The sequence below is a fragment of the Oryctolagus cuniculus genome, chromosome 1 (genome assembly GCF_964237555.1).
Source record: "Oryctolagus cuniculus chromosome 1, mOryCun1.1, whole genome shotgun sequence".
Lineage (NCBI taxonomy): Eukaryota > Metazoa > Chordata > Mammalia > Lagomorpha > Leporidae > Oryctolagus > Oryctolagus cuniculus.
Genome location: NC_091432.1, coordinates 788,775 through 809,838, shown reverse-complemented (window position 1 = coordinate 809,838; position 21,064 = coordinate 788,775). Strand labels below are relative to the sequence as shown.

At 64.5% G+C, this 21,064-nt stretch overlaps 2 protein-coding genes across 6 annotated transcripts in view; both read right to left on the bottom strand.

The window, feature by feature from the left end:
• Window positions 1-21: 21 nt before the first annotated feature.
• PHLDA2 (pleckstrin homology like domain family A member 2) lies at window positions 22-1,372 on the bottom strand. Its single transcript, XM_051841538.2, has 2 exons — window positions 395-1,372; window positions 22-288 (listed from the first exon to the last, which is right to left on the bottom strand). Exon 1 carries the CDS (start codon window positions 795-797, stop codon window positions 402-404), a length of 396 nt encoding a protein of 131 aa, XP_051697498.1. The 5' UTR covers window positions 798-1,372; the 3' UTR covers window positions 22-288; window positions 395-401.
• A 6,983-nt stretch (window positions 1,373-8,355) lies between these two features.
• NAP1L4 (nucleosome assembly protein 1 like 4) overlaps window positions 8,356-21,064 on the bottom strand; it is a 36,566-nt gene continuing 23,857 nt past the window's right edge. For 3 of the 5 annotated variants that reach the window (XM_051841534.2, XM_051841535.2, XM_051841536.2), the window contains exons 9-15: window positions 20,166-20,305; window positions 18,829-18,974; window positions 14,762-14,784; window positions 14,209-14,328; window positions 12,499-12,528; window positions 12,144-12,200; window positions 8,356-9,143 (exon numbers count right to left, since the gene is read on the bottom strand). In XM_051841534.2, coding sequence (XP_051697494.1) covers window positions 9,105-9,143; window positions 12,144-12,200; window positions 12,499-12,528; window positions 14,209-14,328; window positions 14,762-14,784; window positions 18,829-18,974; window positions 20,166-20,305 — 555 coding nt within the window. In that variant the 3' untranslated portion in view covers window positions 8,356-9,104. Of the gene's footprint in view, window positions 9,144-11,015; window positions 11,054-12,143; window positions 12,201-12,498; window positions 12,529-14,208; window positions 14,329-14,761; window positions 14,785-18,828; window positions 18,975-20,165; window positions 20,306-21,064 lie in introns of all 5 variants that reach the window. The other 2 variants (XM_051841533.2, XM_070057706.1) reach the window with 1 other exon arrangement.

Below are 21,064 nucleotides of genomic sequence, written 5' to 3'. Positions count from 1 at the left end.
GAACTCCGTGCCAGGCGCCGGTAGAAAAAAACAGTCCTTTATTCGGGTCGGACACAGCGGTGCAAAAACAAAATATTAAGAACGCTTTGACGACAAACAGCCGTTACAATAAATACCCGGAGCGTGCAATAAGTTAACGCGCCCGCGCCCGGCGCGCGCGCCAAGGTCCCGGTCCGCGGGGCGGGGGCGCAGCCGCCTCGGGCTCCAGCCGAGCGAGCGGGCGTCCCCGGGGCTCCTGCCCGTCGTGGCCACGCCGCCAGTCGGGCCTGCTTCGTCCTGCGTGCGGCTCTGTGGGGGAAGAGGACCGGGTCAGGGGGCTGCGCCAGGACGGGCGGGGGTCGGGGTCCCGGGCTCCCGCAGCGCGCCCTCCCCCCGGCGCCGCGCCCGGACTCACCGGCGGCTCAGGGCGCGCGGGCCGCCCGCGCGTCGGGCTGCGTGGCGGGCGCGGCGCGCTCCTGCCGGCCGCGGAAGCCCTCGAGCGCGCGGCGGTTCTGGAAGTCGATGAGCGCCAGCGTGATGGCCGCGTTCCAGCAGCTCTCGCCCGCGCAGCGGAAGTCGATCTCCTTGCGGTCGGTGGTGACGATGGTGAAGTAGACGTACTTGCCCGTGCGCTCCACGCAGTCCACCTTGAGGATGGAGTGGAAGCGCAGGTCCTTGGGGCGCGCGCCGGGGCCGGCGGGGAAGAGGCGCAGGCGGTCGGGGGTCAGCACGCCGCGCTTCTTCTTCCAGAGCTGGAACAGGCTGTCGCTGCGCTTCTCCAGCTCGCCCTCGCGCAGCACCTCGCCGGGGGTCTTCATGGCGGCGGCGGCGGCGGCGGCTGTGCCCGCCGCGACCCTGGCGAGCGGCCTTTAGAGCGGCCCCACCCGCGGCCGGCCCCGCCCCCTCGGGCCACCGACCCCGCCCCTCGGGGCGCAGCCACTCCCCTAGGCCTCCGCCCCCTTGGCCCCAGCCGCGCCCCCTCGATCAGCTCGGTCTCTGGTCTCTCGGGCCCTGACCCCTGCGCGTCAGGTCCTGGCTGCCCCTCGACGCCCGCGCGTGGTCTCCGCCAGCCTTGACTCATCCCCGGGACACCCCCCAACCCTCCGCGCGCCCCGAAGTCGGTCTCTGCGGCCTCAGGGCTCCTGGGGGGAAGGGAGGGTCGCCGTCCGCCCGGGCGCTGGTCCTTGGGGATGCCCTCGCGCCCTCCCAACCTGGCCACCTCCCGCTCGCACCTGGAGGGACCCCCCTCCGAGGCCTCGGCTTCCCCGTCTGTGAAATGGGTTCAGTAGCCTGTGCTGGACCAAGTAGCCAGGGAAAGAGCTAGAACAGGACCCGGAGGGGATCTCGGGAGAGGCCGGCCCCCTCCCCGGAGCCGGCAAGGGGCGCGGCGCGGCTGAGTCATCGCGGCCTTCCTACCGGCTGGGGCGGGTTTATTTGCCTTCTTCCTTTAAAGGGTTTAATGGGGAGCAGGAAGCGAGCGCCAGCTCCTCCCAGGTTCCCAGGGGTGGGGGTGGGGCCGGCAGAGGGGGGACCCCTGGCTGCCCCCTCCCACACTCCCACCAGGCGCGGGGTGTCCAGAGCCGCACAAATGGAAACGCAGGCACTGGAGGTCCAGAGTTCCAGCAGCAAGTGCTGAGGCAGTGGCACCTCCAGCAGGGAGCCAGCCCTGGGACCCGCCCCGCTGGGCCCTGCGGACCCGTGGCCTATCCCAGCCCCCAGCCGCTGCCGGGAGGAGGGGTGAGGCCCCTCGGCCTGACTGTGGGAAGCCGCCAGCTCTCCCCACTCTCCGGCCAGTACTGTCCTGGGTGGGGCATGGCTGCTAGCCAGCGAGGACGCCCCAGCCAGGGGCCCCTCTGGGGGTGGGAGGATGCAGGTGCCCAGGGGCCAGTATCACCTGGGCCTCCAGGAACCCCCACACTCTGCACTACTTGAGCACCTACTGTGTGCTGGGGCCTCAGGCGAGAAGGGGGACCCCATCTCTCCACAGGAGCTCAGTGGGGCTTGGAGCACTGTGAGGGTGGGGCATGGGGGCCAACTTGGTGGACTGTGGGGGAGGGGCGCCGGGGGAAGCCAGGGGTCCAGGAGCCCGGGGTGGGGGGCTGCCTGTAACACACGGGCTGAGGGCTCCAGGAGGGGCCGGGTTCCACCTGTGGACGCCGCCGCCCTGGGGTGCCCTCGTCCAGCCTCCTGCCCGGCACCCAGGCTCCTGCCCTTGTCTATGTGTTAGTGGGGACGTGCAGGGAGGGGGCTCTGGACCTGACGCAGGAGAGAACTCAGATGTGAGACAGCAGTGGGCAGCAAGGCGGCAGGCTTCCTGGGGCGGGGCAGGCATCAGAACGGCTGGACGCCTCTCCAGACAGAATCTGAGCAAGGGCCCCGGTCCCTCAGCCCGGGACAGCGAGGCCACGTGGTTCCGTGGACAGCACACACGTGGCAGGCCGGCGGGCGGCTCGGCAGAGCGCCGAGAGCTGGGCACACAGCCCGAGCTCTGACCCGGGCTCATAGGGGCACAGGGTCAGTTCTCCCGTGTCTCCCCCCTCCTCCCCCCAGGACGCAGGGTGCCTGGGCGTGAATCGGGCGAATTCCTCCCCATGTCTCACCGCTCAGTGCCGCCAGGCTGGGAGCCCACCTGGCACGGGCAGAGGGGCGGCCCCCCGGGGCCTGCCCCGGGGCGGGGGCTGTGGGGTGTCGGGCTGGGTGCCCCGTGGGGCTGAGCAGCGGACTCTCCCGGGGAGCTGTCCTGGGGGACGAGGCTGGGCCCCGGCAGGTTCTCGGGGTCTGGGCAGGACCGTGTGGGGTGAATCCTGGGCTGCTCCCCGGTGAGCTGCTGCTGGCCTTCATCTTCCTCAGCCCTGCGGCCCCGTGCACACACACACACACACACACACACATACAGACCGATTCCCGACCTCCTAACACATACACACACACACACACACAGGCTGATTCCCCACCTCCTAACACATCACACACACACACATACACACACACACAGGCTGATTTCCGACCTCCTAACACATCACACGCACACACATACACACACACACAGGCTGATTTCCGACCTCCTAACACATCACACACACACACACACAGGCCGATTCCCGACCTCCTAACATCACACACACACACACAGGCCGATTCCCCACTTCCTAACACACACACACACACACACAGCCGATTCCCAACTTCCTAACACACACACACACACACACACACAGCCGATTCCCGACCTCCTAGCTGACACATTGAGGGCCTCTTAACCATACCCACCCCTGGACCCGCCAACTCCTGGCCCTGCACACGCAGGCCTCCCCCAGGGGCCGAGCGGGAGCCCCGGGGCACCCAGACACGGGCCCCAGCGTCCTCGCCTCGGTCAAGCCCAGCAGGGGACACTGGTGATGCCGGGGGAGGGCCAAGCGTGGGGCCAGCCCCTTCCCAGCTGAGCCCGGGCACTTGGCACAGGGGAGCGGCACCCACAGTGGGAGCTTGGCAGGGAGGTGGCGTGGGGGTCTTGAGGAGGGGCTGCCTCCACTTCCCACGCTTGCTGGGCTCTCGGGCGCAGTGGCGACAGCATGAGCCGAGGCCACTGACGCGCCCAGCTCCCGCCCGGAGCCCGGCTGTGCCAGGCCGGATGCGGCTCCTCACCAGCGAGGTCACCTCCCCCTGGCGGGCAGCGGGCCCTCCAGGCACTCGCCCAGCCGGTCTGGCGATGGGGCCGGCCTGAGGGAGCCGTGCGTCACCCTCTTCCCGGGGGTGGCCGTGCCCAGGGATGGCCCCTGGCGGGGTCCTGCTCCCCGGCCCCTGACAGCTGCCGCTCTCCCTTCCTGTACAAGCTGAGACCCCTCCTCACCTCATCACTGCCCGCCTGCCAGGCCCCGGCGTCCAGGCCTGCAGGTGAGCCCAGGGGGCCTGGCGCATAGGACCTGAGTCACCCTGACTCAGGCCGGCCCTGCCACCCCTCTCCTCCGGGCTGCAGCCCCAGAACCCGGGCAGCGAGGCCAGCCGGCCTCTCCCCACCTGGTTCAGGCGCTTGCTGCCTGTCTGGTTCCGGGAGGCCTGGCCAGATCTGACAGGCAGGTGCTGGGCACCACGGCCTACGAGGGAGCCCACCACCACCATGTCCTGTCACTCACAGCACAAGGAAGGAGCCACCCCACGTCCGTGTCACTCAGGGCCTGGCTCGTGGGGCCCTCTCCGGCAGCTTGAATGAATGGACAAAATGCAGAAGGCTGAGAGGCGCCCAGGGCCTCTGCCCTGGGGGTGGTGGTCAGCCTTTGGGCCCCTCGCCCACCTGACCCCACGCATCGCGAGCAGCAGGTCCCGGGACGGCCCCGTCTCAAGTGGCCGTTAAGTCTTTTCCCACTCACAACGGGGCAGGCACTGGTCGAGCTGTGCCCGCGCCCGGCTCCACCGCCAGCTCCAGCTCCCTGCCAGCGCCGGCCTGGGAGGCGGCAGGGAGACCTGGAGGGCGATCGGGCTCCCTGCCCCTGCCGGTGGCCCTGGCCCGGCCCGGGGGCTGTGGGCGTTTGGGGAGGGAACCAATGGATGGGACCATGCTATTTCTGCTTGTCCCTCTCTAAACTGAAAATGTTAACTACCAGCACCACCGACCAACCGCGTGGGCAAGTGGGGACGCAGCTGGAGTTTCAGAGCCCCCCACGGAGCACACTCCTGAGGTGCACAACCCGTGTTCCCTGACAACCCACGAGCGCGGGGCCGGCACCCCAGGTGGCGCCGGCTGCTCCACTTCCGACCCAGCTTCAGCTGGCCCAGGTGCTGCGGCCCTGCGCCCACGTGGGAGACCTGGGTGAGTTCCAGGTTCCTGGCCTTGGCCTGGCCCAGCTCCAGCCATTGTGGCCACTTGGGGAATGAACCAGCAGGCGGAGAATCTCTAACTCTGGCTTTCAAATAAATTAAAATCAATTGTAAACCAAAACCAAAACCAAAACGGAGAGGTTGGGGCAACGCGACTGCAGGCAAAGGCCGCCTGGTGCTCTCGGGAGCCCTCAGGGCGTGGACCTGACCTCCAGAGTGCTGGGAGCTCACAAGCCCTACAGGGCCCCGCCGTGGGGTCACCGTGTCCAGCTGACCCACAGAGATCCAGCCAGGGCCCCGGCATGCGGTCACCATGTCGGGCTGACCCAGGAGACCGGCACGCACAGAGATCCGGCCCAGGTCCCAGCGTGTGGTCACCGTGTCGGCCTGACCCAGGAGACCGGCACGCACAGCGATCCGGCCCGGGTCCCGGCGTGCGGTCACCGTGTCCGGCTAACCCCAGGAGACCGTCACGCACAGAGATCCGGCCCAGGCCCCGGCGTGCAGTCACCGTGTCCGGCTAACCCCAGGAGACCGACACGCACAGCGATCCGGCCCAGGTCCCGGCGTGTGGTCACCGTGTCCGGCTAACCCCAGGAGACCGGCACACACAGAGATCCGGCCTGGGCCCCGGCGTGCAGTCACCGTGTCCGGCTAACCCCAGGAGACCGGCACGCACAGCGATCCGGCCCGGGTCCCGGCGTGCGGTCACGGTGTCCGGCTAACCCCAGGAGACCGGCACACACAGAGATCCGGCCTGGGCCCCGGCGTGCAGTCACCGTGTCCGGCTAACCCCAGGAGACCGGCACACACAGAGATCTGGCCAGGGCCCCAGTGTGGAGTCACTGTGTCCGGCTGACCTAGGAGACTGGCACGCACAGAGATCCGGCCAGGGCCCCGGTGTGTGATCACTGTGTCTGGCTAACCCCAGGAGACCAGCACACACAGAGATCCGGCCAGGGCCCCGGTGTGGAGTCACTGTGTCCGGCTGACCTAGGAGACTGGCACGCACAGAGATCCGGCCAGGGCCCCGGTGTGTGGTCACTGTGTCTGGCTAACCCCAGGAGACCGGCACCCCAGGAGACCAGCACCCAGAGATCCCAGCACTGTGGGAGATGGAGTATCCTGGCCAGCCCTGGCATCCAGCTCATGGGCCGAGGCCACCCTCCCCATGCCCCAGGGCCCTCTCTCCACCCTCCCCATGCCCCAGGGCCCTCTCTCCACCCTCCCCATGCCCCAGGGCCCTCTCTCCACCCTCCCCATGCCCCAGGGCCCTCTCTCCACCCTCCCCATGCCCCAGGGCCCTCTCTCCACCCTCCCCATGCCCCAGGGCCCTCTCTCCACCCTCCCCATGCCCCAGGGCCCTCTCTCCACCATCCCACATCTCGCAGGACCCCCTCCTAACCTGCGAAGACCCTCTGCCGACCCCACAGTTCTGTGGACTAGGACTGGGCCCTCGAGGCTGCAGCGCTAGTCTCCGGCTGCGTCCTGGCCCTCCAGGGCCCCCTGGGCAACAGGCTGGGGCAGAGACAGGCACCCCCACCCCACCCCCAGCTGGCAGCAGGCAGGTGCTGGCAGCCCTCTCCCCCTCAGACAGAGCCTGGGTGCACCTGTGTGGTCTTTGGCAGGGCTGGGCCAGGCCTGTGGCGTTGTCATGGGAAGTAACATCCGGCCACCACCCTGTGAGTCAGCGAGGCCAGGCTGGCTGGCGACGGGCAGAGGTGACAGCCTAGCAGGGAACACCAAAGTGACTGGGCCTTGGCAGGGCCTGCCCTGGCCTCGCCCTCCCGTCACCTCCTGCCTGACACATGGCAGTGGCTTCCTGTTCTCAGGCTGGGGGACTCCGGTGTACAAGGTGCCAGGGAAGCAGGCCAAACTCAGTGGGCTCGCAAGCTGGGCCAGGGCCCACCTGTCTCTTGGCAGGGGTCCCTTGGGCCCCCAGCCTGTGTGGCTCCGCCCCCAGGTGTGCGGGGGGGTGGGGGTGGGAGGGTCTGCCTCCAGGAGGGCGGCCAGGAAGTCGCTTCCTCTGAGGCCACAGCCAGGCTCACAGGTGGCTGGCAGGGAGCCCGAGCTGAGCACAGCAGGGACTGTGCCCTCAGGCGTGGCTGGGCCCCACCGGTACTGAGGCCACAGGGGCAGATCACAGGTGGACAGGTGCCAGCCCTGCGGAGTGGCAGGGAGACCTGCTGTGTGTAGACCCCCCGCCCCCCTGAGAAGGCCAGGGGTCAGCAACACTGTGCCCGGACAAGCCAGGCTGAGGGCCAGGGCTCCACCCACTGATACTGGGGGTGAGCTCTGGGTCCTGGAGGCCTAGCCTGCTTAAGAGTTGTCCAGTTGGCCGGTGTCGCGGCTCACTAGGCTAATCCTCCACCTAGCGGCGCCAGCACACTGGGTTCTAGTCCTGGTCGGGGCACCGGATTCTGTCCCGGTTGCCCTCTTCCAGGCCAGCTCTCTGCTGTGGCCCAGGAGTGCAGTGGAGGATGGCCCAAGTGCTTGGGCCCTGTACCCCATGGGAGACCAGGATAAGTACCTGGTTCCTGGCTTCGGATCAGCGCGGTACGCCGGCTGCAGTGCGCCGGCCATTGGCGGGTGAACCAACGGCAAAGGAAGACCTTTCTGTCTCTCTCTCTCACTATCCACTCTCTGCCTATCCAGTGACGGGGCAGGAGCCAGGCCTGGGGGGTGTCGATGAGTGACAGGAGGGGTGGCTGGTGGCCCCCAGGAGCCAGGGGCGCCTCGGCTTGGCCCCCACCCTAGACAAATGGGCCATGGGCTAACTGGGGGTGGGGTGCTGGGGCTGCGTGGCTGTGTCTTGGATGCACTCCTGCTGAGGCAGACAGCAGCCAGGGCGCAGCGCCCACCTCAAGGCAGAGGCAGACTCGGTCTCATGGGTTCAGACGCACCACAGCAGCTCCGTGGAGACGCCCCCTGGTGGTGCGTCCTCGGTCAGGGCAGGCACAGCCACCGCCAGGTCAGAGCACCAGCAGGCACCGTGCGGGGGGGCTGGCGGGGGGGAGTGGCTGTTGACTCCCACTCCAGCCTGGGGCTGTGCAGGGTCACTGGGGACAAAGGCGTGGCTGGCCAGCCAGGAGGCCTCAGGACTGCTCCCAGCAGAGTTGGGCCAGGGCCCTGACCACCCCAGGAGGGCAGGGAGGCCAGCCCCGGGCCCCTGGGCCTTGCCTAGGAAGCAGCCTGGGCAGCCACAGCGAGGTCTGGGTGCCTCTCAGCCCTGCGGCCACGCTGAGACCAAGCTGGCCTGCGCCTGGGCCTCCCCCCACCCCCGCCCCCACAGCCCACCCCCACTCCCCAGGACTGCCAAGGCAGCGATTCCCACGGGCACTGGCAGAGCCTGTGCAGCCGGTGCCTCTGGGTGCCACCCTTCCCTTCCCCCAACGGGAGACGTGGGAGAAGCACCCAGGAGCGGGCTCCATGCGGAGTGGAGCAGACGGCAGCCCCTTCCTAAAACAGCTTTCAAAGCTCCAAGGAAAATGAAACAAACCCAGAAGCCGCAGGTCCCGGGTGGACACCGAGAACCCACAGGAGCCCAGCACAGAGCCGGCCTCGGTTTCACAACTTTAATAGAATATTCTAACTTCTGTACAAATCGAAAACACCGTATTCGGTTACAAATGTGTTACAGTAAGGCTGAGCACGCTCCACACACCCGCTCCAGCAGACAAGGCGGCCCCGGCCGTCACACACCGAGCCCCCGCCCGCCGCACCCAGGGCTGTTAGGATGACTGTGGGCGGGGCTGGGCCGGGGTCACTGAGGGGCAGCATGGCCACTCACAGAGCTGAGAGGAGTGCGGCCTGGCCCGGGCCGCAGCCCCACCCACCCCTCCAGAGCGCCGCGTGGCCTCTCGGGACAACAGGCTCCTGCCGGGAGACCGCACGTCTTCCCGGCCAAGTCACCGCCGTGGTTTGGGAAAGGGGAGGGCGCGAGCATGAATGCAAAAATAAATATGAGAAGCCAGAAGCCCTTGCCACCCCCCGGGGACAGGACGAGGGCTCGGCCAGGGCGGCCCGGGGCGCGGGGTGCTGGGACATCACCAGGCTCTGCCCCCGCCCCAGGGCAGGGCCGGGCCGGGCCGGGGCTGCGGGCGCCGAGGCTCTAGAGGGTGCTGGAACTAAACCTCCTACTCTGAACGCATTTCAGCTGCCACTGTACAAGTTAAGCCAAGGAAAGAAAACCAAAGTGAAAGTGAAACCATGCACTGGGGGCGCGCGATGTCCGGGGCGGGGCTGTGGCCAGGGCGAGGCCCCGCACGCAGGCCGGTCCTGACCGCGTCCGTGGGCCCTGGGCGGCCGCCTCACTGCTGTTTGCACTCCGCTGGCTGGCTGGGCTCTCTCTGTCGGGGTTGGGAGAGAGGAAGAGAGGGGTGCAGTGAGCAAGCCGAGGCCAGACGCCACACCGCGCCTCTCCAGCTGAGTTCCCAGGCCACTCCCAGCACTGCCCTGCCGTGTCAGACGGTGGCGCTATCCTACCTCGCGCTCACGCCACAGCAAGGGCTGGGGACAGGGAGGGCGCCCGGGGGCCGCAGAGCTCCCGAGCCCTCCAGGAGACTCCACGCGGGGAGCCAGGAGGCTCGGCGCGTGGACGCCTGCCGGGTCTGCCACGGGCGCCGACGCATCCGGCCCCACCTGAGCCCTGCGCGCACCAGCCCGGCTCTGTCTGTCCCCGGGGCTGTCCCAGTGCTCACAAGGCAGGGAGGCAGCTCCGCTCCTTGCCATGGAAGAGCGCCTGGTGCCCAGAGGCAGACCCCAGCAGCACGTGACCATGAGGGGCCCCCACGTGGACGGAGGGGCCCTGTCCCGGGCAGGGCCCGGACGCCTCCACCAGAGGCGCAGAGCACTTCACTGGCACTGAGCGGCAGCCTGCCGCCTTCAGAGCCACAGGAGCCGAGGAACACGCGCGTCTCGTGGCGCGGTCCGCTCTGGCCCACGACAGGCCCCAGGGCGCTGTCTGCGGACACACTGAGGGCAGCAGAGATTAAGGGAGCCTAAAGTCACGTCAAACCGCGGAGCCCTGAGGACACGGGGAGACCAGGAGCCTGCAGCCGGCCCAGCGAGGCAGGGGGCTCGGGAGGGGAGGAGCCCGACCACAGACCCCAGACAGAGACGCGAGGGAGTCCTGTGCCGACTCTCAGACCGGAGGGCCCAGTGAGCAGCCGAGGGCAGGGGCAGGACGAGCCGTGGGCCCAGGAGAGGCAGTGAGAGCGGCCACGGGAGGGCGGAGGGGACCTCCACGGCCCCACGCAGGAAGCTCACGTGACACCAGCCTGTGGCACAGGGCACCGTGTGGCCGCCCAGCAAGCCTCACAGCACAATACCCTGGCAGCCGGAGGGCGGCCCTGGAGACCGCGGGCCCTCAGAGCTGCGGCTGCAGGAGCTGAGCGGGCACCTGCACCCCGCCAGGCAGCGAGGCCAGCAACATGCACGGAGCGTCCCTGCCGGGGGGCGGCTGGAGTGTGCAAATGACCAGGAGCACGCCGCGCCCGGCAGCCACCAGCACACTGCACCGTGACGGCGGCCCCCCGGCTGCAGGTCTCCGGCCAGGGCGCTGCAGGCACCAGGACTCGAGGCGGGCGGACGCCGTCCTGAATACCAGGCCAGTCACCCCCTGGAAATGTTCCCAAAGACCGAGGGCCCGAGAACGTGGAGCTCCCTCAGGCGGTTCTGTGGGCCCAGCTCTGCCCTATCTATGCCCACGAGGGAGACGGGAGGTGCCGTGGTGAGCCCAGGGCCCCAGCGGCACGGTGCTGCCACTCTGGGACACAGGCGTCACACACTCCTCCCCCAGCACACCTGCAGAGGCAACCAGCGTCCCGAGCGAGGGCCCTGTGACGGGACGGCCTCCCTCGCAGCCAGCAGCCCACGCCCGACCGGGCTAAGCTCCCAGCATGGAGCGGGTGGGGTGGGGTGGCCCATGCACCCTGAAGGGCACTCACAGCTCGGCCTGGCTCCGACTCATCACTCTCACAGTGCCACGTTCACCGCTTACACCAAAGCCGACTCCACTAGCTTTCTGGGTGAAAAATGCCGGCACCCGGCCTCGAGCGTGCTCCCTGCGTACGGGACGCCGCTCGGCGCGCCCGCTCCTGCGTGCGGAGTGTGGGCACAGGCAGCCCACTCCCGGGCTGTCACCCCCCACCTGCGCGTGACTCGGACACGGCGCAGAGACCAGAGTTTGGAAGTTAGGTATGAACGGAATGCCACCTTACCTAGAAATGCATGAATGATTAACAGACAAAAATTACACCTAAATGGGGAAAAAAATTGAAAGGAACTGTCAGCATGAAAGAAAATGAAAGGCACGAAATCATACAGGCGGAGACGCCACCGCTGCTCCTGACACGGGGGCCTCGGCCCAGCAGCTGGACAGCCGCGCTCCGCCAGCAGGCCCTCTGGCCCCTGCCCCCTGCCCGCCTGCGCTCAGCCTACGCGGGGCCTGGCAGCGCCCCCACTCCATGAAGACGCCCTCCAGGAGACCCGGGGCACGAGGAGACAGGAGGAGGTCCCACAGGCAACAAGAACACACACGAGGGCTGGGGAGAGACAGGAACGCGCAGCAGACGCAGAGGCCAGGGTCCCCGTCCTTGCTCCCTGACCGCACCCACACCCCGGGCAGATGGAGTGCAGGGCAGCTCAGGGGTCACCAACCCTCCCCAGCCCCTCCTCCACTCTGGAATCCAGCATGGGTGGAGACCTCGGGCTCCGCCCCCGGCAGCTCCTCCCACCCACCCCCAGGGTGGCAGCCCAGACACGCTGGCCTCTAACAGCTGAGCACGGGCACGTGTTGGGTGTGTGACAGCCCTCTCCCCAAGGAACCACACTGTGCACACGCGTGTACCACACCGACAGCCCGCAGTGCACGCCCCACTCAGGTACACACACACAGAGCACAGAGACTGACAGTGCCAGGCAGGCTTAGTGTCCCGACAGTCCAGGACCCACGTGACCCGGAGGCTGGGCAGCTGTCAAACATGACACTTCAGAGAAGGAACACTTCACGTCAAACGCCAAAGGTCTCTGACTTAAGCTAATCTGAAACCACAGTAAGAACCCTACTCAGCGCCACCCACGCCTGAGGCTAAGGTTCTGCAGCGCCCAGACATCACGCCCCGACCCCGGGCGGCCGAGGGCCCACCTGCCACTCCCACTCCCGAGCCCCCCAGTCCCCGCGGTGCAGGCCGCACTGCCCCATGAACCGCTGCTGCTCTCCGGGGTCCTGAGGACAGGGAAGCCGCGACCCCACCCTCACACCACGCGTCAGGGTCTGAACGGTGACACTCACTCTCCAAGTGGGACACCTGGAGGAGCCCAGGGCACAGCACACACAAGGAACTAACCTTAGGGTTGGCGTCGGCATCGTCCTCCTCGTCTCCCTCCTCGTCTCCTTCCAGTTCCTGCGTCAAGAGGACTGAGGGTTAGCTGAAGACCGGAGAGGCCACTACCCACAAGCAAAGAGAGCAGCAGGCAGCTCAGAGCCGCGCGCCGCCAGCCACCCGCGCCCGAGTGACGTCAACACCCGCCGCTCGCAGCCGACCCTCAGAGGGACACTCTGTAGACCCCTGCTAGGGTCGGAAACGTGGCCACAGCGCGGGACTCGCTGCGTGCTGCTCAGCGGCCCACGGCCCTGGGACTCCCTCCTTCAGGCCAAGACAAGGCCACGCGGGCAACGCCGTGCCCAGCAGCCGCTCTTACCTCCTCTTCACCTTCCTCGCCCTCTTCAAACTGGAAGAGAAAGACAGGCGTCAGGGTCTCAGCTGACAGAGCCCGAAGCCGGCGGGCGCTGTGGCACAGCTTTAACCTGGCCCGGCCACCGGGGAGTGATGGGGGAGGGAAGATCTGTCTCTCCCTCCGTCACTCTGCCTTTCAAATAAATACGCAAATCCTTAAAAAAAAAATTAGTGAAACGTGACAGCAGGCTGCCCGTCAGCCTCTGGAGGGCGGGCACAGGGCAGCCCAGGGCTTTCTGGGCAGAACCTGTGGGCCCAGTCTGCCTGAGGCGGTGCCAGGAAGCGGCAGTCACTCAAAGTGAACACGGGAGGGGCGCGGGAAGCTGTGCTGTGTTTCCACGCTGAACCGTGGGCTCCCGGGAAAAGAAACCCTTCCACGGTACTCAGGAAGGAGCAGCGGCCCTGAGGTGCTCAGAGAGCCGCCCACATCCCAGCCGGCTGGTCCCCGGCGCAGAACAGCGAGCCTCGCACCGGCAGAGGCAGGAGACCTCACGGCGGCTCCCGCACTCACGCCCCTGGCTTGGCGCAGGCAGCCCGGCGGCCTCTGGCAGCGAGACTGTCCCACGCCGGTGATCTGGACTAGCCCCAGTGGGCCCCGTCTCCTCCGCGGGCTCCAGGATGACCCCAATGCACCTGACGCGTGGGCAGGTGTGCAGGAGACCTGGTCAGAGCTCCCAGACCCACATGCCCTCCAACAACTCTGACACACACCTGTCACATGACGCCTACTGAGGGGAGGTGACCGACAGTCACCCAGAGCCACCTGCGACTCCGGCACCCACTGGAGCTCGGCCTGAGCCTCGGCAGTGCCGCTACTGATCCAGCTCCCCACTCACGCACCCAGGCAGGCAGCAGACGCCAGCCCAAGTGCTTGGGCCCCTGCACCCACGCAGGAGACCTGGATGGAGCCCCAGGTCCTGCCTGTGGGCTGGCCCTTGTCCCAGCTGTGGTGGCCATTTGGGGAGCGGACAGTGGATGGACCTCTGTCTCTGCCTTCTGATTGGAATCCCTGAAGCCCCACACACACCGTCAGGACGTGCAGCGAGAACCCAGCACAGATGTACACCAGACCAGGCCCTGTGCCGCCGCCGGCAGTGCTGGCACCGTGGGCGCCTCTGAACCTGACGGGAGCGTGGGCTCACGGGCAGACGCCAGCCCCCAGCCCCACCGCCTGCTGCCAGCAGTCCCTCTCAGGCCCTCGACTGCACACGCGCTGCCCTCACATCGGACACTGGAGTCCCGCACGACTCGACTGGCGGCTCCACGCTGGCAGGCTGCAGCACCGCTGGGCGGGGGGCCAGGACGAGCCAGCCTGCTGACCAGGGTACAGGCCACGGCACCCACTCACGCCTCTGCCACCCCACTTGGAAACAGTTCTCCCCTCAAAACGTGACTCTACAAGCAAGAGAACCCACACACAGCCAGCGGGGCTCAGGGCAGCCCAGCTACATGCAATGCAGCTCAGGGCATGGCCGGAGCACAGGGAGCCGGGGACACTGGCCGGGCCGGGCCCGCAGCAGCAGGGTGTGCTCACACCCACAGGCCCTGAAGCCGGCAGGCCGCTCCGCTCCTGGCTCCGGACACCGGACACCGCAGGCCCCTAGCAGGTGAGTCACAGACAGGGCCGCCCGGGGCCGCCCCTCCCAGCTCCCCCAGGGCGAGCCCAGCCACATACGTTGTCGTCGTCCTCGATGGCCTCCCCCGTGAAGTAGAGCACAGCCCGCGGCACTATCCGCTCGCGGAAGAAGTGTCCGATCTCGAAGTCAGACGCTAACGTGAACTCCGAGTCTTCGTCCTGAGGGAGGGAAGGCCACGGCGGCTCACCTGAGCGGACGCCTCCCTCGCCCTCCCTGCACCCGACAGCAGCCGGCACCCTGCTGAGGGGCGGCTCGTGGCTGCTCAGGCGCTTCACCCACGGGAGCCAGGGTCTCAGCCACGTGGGACACACGGGAGCTAAGACTCGCACGGCTGGAGCCACACGGACTCCAAGGGCCCTTCACACAGCTGTGCAAAGTCAGTGTCATGGAGAAACTATGCTAGGACTTCCATGCTGCTGACTACTTTACATACGGAACCTGCTTTTCAGTCCCGTTTCCCATCAACTCCAGCCCCAAGGGAGAGGATTTCTAATGAAGCCGAGGGTCTCCAGGAGGTGGCAGTGGATCACAACGCAGTGAATACTCACTCAGAAAACAAACTGTACCAGGAAAAGCAAGGTTCAAACTTACCAGTGATTCTCCATCCCCGGATGCTAGAAAAGACAGAACACATCCACATTACAGGACAACCAGAACCCTGCAGGGCTTTGCTGGGACACGCCCCGGGCCCCAACTCCCAGCCGCCACTTCACGCGGAAGCTGGCCCAGGGCCTCCACGCCGTTCCCTGCCCCCTGACCGCCTGCTGGCCGCCTGAGAAGTGACGTTTGGGGGGGCACTCAGGAAGGAGGCGGTCCCAAGCCCAGGCTGCAGCCACTCTGCTCTGTGCTCAGGAGGAACCCGGAGGCCACACGCTGCTCACCTGAACGCACCCACAGAGCCTGGGGCCAGGTGCCCTGCACGCTGCTGCCACTCTCCTGTCTCGTGTGTGAGGGAGACGGGCACAGGGGCCAAAGCTCCCCACGCCCACCACACGCCCCGGCTCCGGCACGTGTAGGAAGAGTTAGGATCCCAAGCCCTGCCTGTGGACACACCTCTCAGCTCTCACCGCTTTCCCCACACGGCCGGGAATGCTGGCTGTATGCACAGCACCCTCGAGGCGCAGGGCAGCACCTAAGACAGCGCTCGGGGGAGCCCTCTGCGTGGGGTGCTCTGGCCCAGGGTCCTGGTGGTTCTCGACCAGCCCAGGACTCAGCCTCCACTCTAGTCCACAGCAGTGACTGCCCAACATCACATCACTTACTAACTGGAAAAACTATCTTTTGGGGCCGGTGCTGCGGCGCAGCAGGTTAAGGCCCTGGCCTGAAGCACCGCCATCCCATATGGGCGCCGGTTCGAGTCCTGGCTGCTCCACTTCCGATCCAGCTCCCTGTTGTGGTCTGGGAAGGCAGTAGAAGATGGCCCAAGTCCTCGAGCCCCTGCACCCAAGAAGGAGCTCCTGGCTCCTGGCTTCTGGTTGACGCAGCTCCGGCCATTGCGGCCATCTGGGGAGTGAACCAGCGGATGGAAGACCTCTCTCTCTGTTTCTACCTCTCTCTGTAACTGTGTAACAAATAAAACAAATCTTTAAAAAAAAAAAAAAAGAAAAAGTATATTTCTACTGAAGCATAATCTACATATCACAGAAATGTGTAATTTAATGACTAAGAATAATACTTAAGAGCTATGTATGGCCGGCGCCGCGGCTCAATAGGTTAATCCTCCACCTAGCGGCGACGGCACACCGGGTTCTAGTCCCGGTTGCCCCTCTTCCAGGCCAGCTCTCTGCTGTGGCCAGGGAGTGCAGTGGAGGATGGCCCAAGTGCTTGGGTCCTGCACCCCATGGGAGACCAGGAGAAGCACCTGGCTCCTGCCTTCAGATCAGCGAGGTGCACCGGCCGCGGCAGCCATTGGAGGGTGAACCAACAGCAAAAGGAAGACCTTTCTCTCTGTCTCTCTCTCTCTCACTGTCCACTCTGTCAAAAAAAAAAAAAAAAAAAAAAAAAAGAGAGAGAGAGAGCTATGTAACCAACACCAACAAAGTTTGTTTGTTTGTTTTAAGATTTACTTATTTATTTGAAAGGCAGAGTTACACAGGTAGAGGGAGAGAGGGAGAGGGAGAAGGGGAGGGGGGAGAGAGAGGGAGGGGGGAGGGGGGGAGAGGGAGGGAGAGAGAGAGAGAGGGAGAGAGAGGTCTTTCATCTGCTGGTTCAGATGGCGGCTTTACCTGCTACGCCACAGCGCCGGCCCCACCAACAGAGTTTTAGAACACCAGATATCATCCCTCCAATTCTCACATTCATTACTAATTATATATTTTTATCCTAAAAATTATATAAAAGTCAAAGCTACCAGGGCCACTGTTGTGCCAACAGCAGGCTGAGCTACCACCTGTGATGCCAGATCCCATACGAGAGCTGGTTCAACTCGTGGGTGCGCCACTTCCGAGCCAGCTCCCAGGGGCCCTGCCTCCTACTTTTATTTATTTGAAAGGCAGAATTATACAGGCAGAGGCAGAGAGAGAGACAGAGAAGGTCCTCCACCCGCTGGTTCACTCCCAGATGGCTACAACAGCTGGAGTTGTGCCTATCTGCTGCCAGGAGCCTGGAGCCTCTTCCAGGTCTCTCATGCGGGTGTAGGGGCCAACAACTTGGGCCATCTCTCATTGCTCTCTCAGGCCACAAGCACTGTGGCGTAGCTGGTAAGGCCGCCACATGCAGTGCTGGAATCCCATACATGTACCGGTTCAAGTCCTGCTGTGGCCTGGAAAAGCAGTGGAAGATGGTCCAAGCCCTTGGGCCCCTGAACCCACGTGGGAGACCCAGAAGAAACTCCTGGCTTCAAATCGACACAGCTCTGACTGTTGCGGCCATCTGGGGAGTGAACCAGTGGATGGACAACCTCTGTCTCCCTCTGCCTCTGTAGCTCTGCCTTAAAATGTTTAAAAAAAATGTAGACCCCCGTTTGTGTGGCACTGGCATCCCACAGAGTGCCAGCTTGAAGCCGGCTGCTCGCCTCTGACCCAGCTCCTGGATAATGTTCTGGGCCACCCGTGTGGGAGGCAGGGTGGAGTTTCTGGCTCCTGGCTTGGGCCTGGCCCTGCTCTGGCTTTGCAGCCACTTGAGGAGGAACCGGCAGATGGAGATCTCGTGTTCTCTGTCTTCTAACGCTTCTGACACTTTGTCTTTCAAACAAACAAAAACCACACCAAAGCCCATGTGTACCTGCTGGTGAAGCCAGTAAACCGCCAATATGCTCAATGCCAACTCCAAAAGATCTCCCCAAACTTATGGCTATTCTTGGCCCCAAACCAGTATTTGTGCATCTTCTAGGCTCAAAATCAAATCACAGAGAACCACCAGTACTAAAGTTTGAGCAGCAGCTAGACGAACAGGGCGAAGATGACCCAGCAGGCCTGGGAGGCGTGCCCCCTGCTGACCCCACACAACCTCTCTGGGCACGGATCGTGTGCACCAGGGCTGGTCTACATCAGACTGTTTTGTTCATGGAGAATAACGTTTTTCTTCATAGCAACACTGCTACGTGGCCTGCTATACGTATTTATCATGATCAGAGAGTTACATTAAGAATGTCAAGAAATTTACTCTTGGTCGGCGCCATGGCTCAATAGGCTAATCCTCCACCTGCAGCGCCGGCACACCAGATTCTAGTCCTAGTCAGGGCGCCGGATTCTGTCCTGGTTGCTCCTCTTCCAGGCCAGCTCTCTGCTGTGGCCCAGGAGTGCAGTAGAGGATGGCCCAAGTGCTTGGACCCTGCACCCCATGGGAGACCAGGATAAACACCTGGTTCCTGCCTTCGGATCAGCGCGGTGCGCCAGCCGCAGTGCACTGGCCGCAGCAGCCATTGGAGGGTGAACCAACGGCAGAGGAAGACCTTTTTCTCTGTCTCTCTCTCTCACTGTCCACTCTGTCAAAAAATAAAAAAATTAAAAAAAAAAAAAAAAAAAAAGTTGGGACTGGCACTGTGGTACACGCTGCCCATGGTGCCAGCATCCCATATTGGTGCAGGTTTGCATCCTGGCTGCCCCTCTTCCGATCCAGCTCTCTGCTGTGGCCTGGGAAAGCAGTGGAGGATGGCCCAAGTGGTTGGGCTCCTGTACCCATGCGGGAGTCCGAGAAGAAGCTCCTGGCTTCGCCCTGGCCCAGCCCTCGATGTGTTAGCCACCTGGGAAGTGAACCAGTGGACTTTCTAATAAATAAATGAATTTTAAAAATAAGTAAATAACTCAGCTGCCCCACCTTTACTAGTTCAAAGGCCCCATCTTTAAATCCGACTTCCCACACACCTTCATCTGTAAACTGCAAAATCCTGCACTCCACCCCTGCACACAGAAGCAGAACAGAACTGACCTCAGGAGCAAAGAGGGTTTGGACAGACGGCTGACAGGCTGTGTAGCAGTGACCGCGAGGACGCTGGGGGGCCTGGCACAGGCACAAGGACAGGGGGAGAGTCCTGGGGCGCGGGTACTCTGTGTCCAGGTGAGTCAAGATCTCCCTTCCCAGTGGGGCTGACAACGCCACTCCTACTTTCTAGAAAACCCTGCCCCACACCACGCGGCGGCCAGCACCCTGAGGACAGGATACGGCTGAGGTGGGTCTGGAACATTCCAGGGTGCGCACAGCGCACGTCAGCAACGCACCTTTCAGGGGGCTGAAGAAGTTGAAGAACGACTCGCTGGGCACCTGCTTGGTGATCGTCCTGACCGTGCCCCGGCCTCTGTGCTTCTGCTTCTTCCTGACGGTCTTGACCGTCACGTTCTTTCCTTTCTTCCAATCGATGGTGCACCTGCGACAGAGGGCAGCTGTCAGGGACACACTCCCTGAGAGACGTCCCAAAGGCAGACGGAGAAATCTCAGCTCTCCATGGAAACCGGCATCGGGTGAGACCCGTCCACGCGTCTTGAGGCTGGGTCTGCAGCAACAGCCTGGGCCCCTTCCCGGGGCGTGCGCGCTGCCTGGAGCGCACCCTGAAACGGTGGGCGCTGCCTCCCCAGGACGCCTCGCTAAGGGCCCCAAGGCTGCTCGCCACCTGCCGGGTGATCACAGCAGGCCCGCGGTTACCGCCACCGCATCCAAATCCTCCAGGCAACCGCATGAGCGGGACGAGCTGCAGCAGTCGAGGCGGCCCCGGCGAACACGGACGCCCACGGACGCCCGCGTGGACGCCTGGGGACAGAGGTAGCTCTGGCAGCACCCACACAACTGCTCACGGCGGTGGTCTTCCCAGACCACTCCGGCCACTCCAGTCCAGGTCTGCAATGACTTCCATTTAAAGACAGAACCATTTCCCAAACAACTGAGGGAAATTAACTCCAGACAAATGCTGCCCCTGGGGTCCACGCAGACCATCGCTGACCTACGGTGAGCGATGGCTGTGCTGCACCGTGCACTCCCGAAGCAATCACTGGACCAACACGGCCTGCACTGACCCCTCGTGTGCTGGGAGCAACTTTGAAGTTCCACTGCACAGCTTCAGGCACCGGCGCCCAGACGGCCTCTCTCTCTGGTGAGGGGCCTGCACACGGGCAGCCAGCCTCGGCTGCTTAATTTAAGTCCTTGTCTACTAGGCTTTTAAGCAGAGTCAAGACTTTTAATAACTGCCAATTTCTACCTCACCTGTGAAGTTCTAAAATCATCCCTTGCTTTTGTTTCAGAAAAAGAAATGAAGAAGGGGCTGGAGTTGCAGCGTAATGGGTTGAGCCAGCATCCCATATGGGCACAGGTTCGAGTCCCGGCTGCTCCACTTCCGATCCAGCGCCCTGCTAACGCACCTGGGAAAGCAGTGGAAGATGGACCAAGTCCCTGGGCCCCTGCACCCACATGGGAGACCCAGAGGCGGCTCCTGGCTCTGTCCTGGCCATTGTGGCCACTTAGGGAGTGAACCAGCAATGGAAGCTCTTTCTCCCTCTCTTTGTAATGTTGCCTTTCGCATAAAGAAATCTTAGGACAAAAGAGAAATGAAGACGACATTTCTTACCCGTCACAGTCAACGATTTCAGGGCCTTCGAAGGAAAAGGGATCAGCCTTGTCTGGCTCCGACTTCATCTTGTACGTTTTGGTCAGGACTGAGTTGGTGAAGTAGTCGTTGGGTTCAAAGTGGAACTCTAACACAAAAGACTACAGAGCAGAAACAGGGGGGCACCGCTTAGAATCAGAGAAGCACCCCCAGTGGGCGGGGCCCGCACAGCGCTGCAGAGAGAGGCGCTCAGGCCGTGGGCCCCACCCTCAGTGGATGGGAGGCCTGCACAGCGCTGCAGAGAGAGCAGCACAGGCCGTGGGCCCCACCCTCAGTGGACGGGAGGCCTGCACAGCGCTGCAGAGAGGCACCCAGGCCGTGGGCCCCACCCTCAGTGGACGGGGGCCTGCACAGCCCTACAGAGAGAGCAGCACAGGCCGTGGGCCCCACCCTCAGTGGACGGGAGGCCTGCACAGCGCTGCAGAGAGAGCAGCACAGGCCGTGGGCCCCACCCTCAGTGGACGGGAGGCCTGCACAGCGCTGCAGAGAGAGCAGCACAGGCCGTGGGCCCCACCCTCAGTGGACGGGGGGGCCTGCACAGCCCTACAGAGAGAGGCGCTCAGGCCGTGGGCCCCACCCTCAGTGGACGGGGGCCTGCACAGCGCTGCAGAGAGAGCAGCACAGGCCGTGGGCCCCTCCCTCAGTGGACGGGAGGCCTGCACAGCCCTACAGAGAGAGCAGCACAGGCAGTGGGCCCCACCCTCAGTGGACGGGAGGCCTGCACAGCCCTACAGAGAGAGCAGCACAGGCAGTGGGCCCCTCCGTGCTGGCAGAACCCGAGTCTACATTCTGGGCTGTGAGGGAGAAGAGGACAAACCTTGGGTCCAGGACAACAGCACCCTGCACTCGGGGCTGGCGCA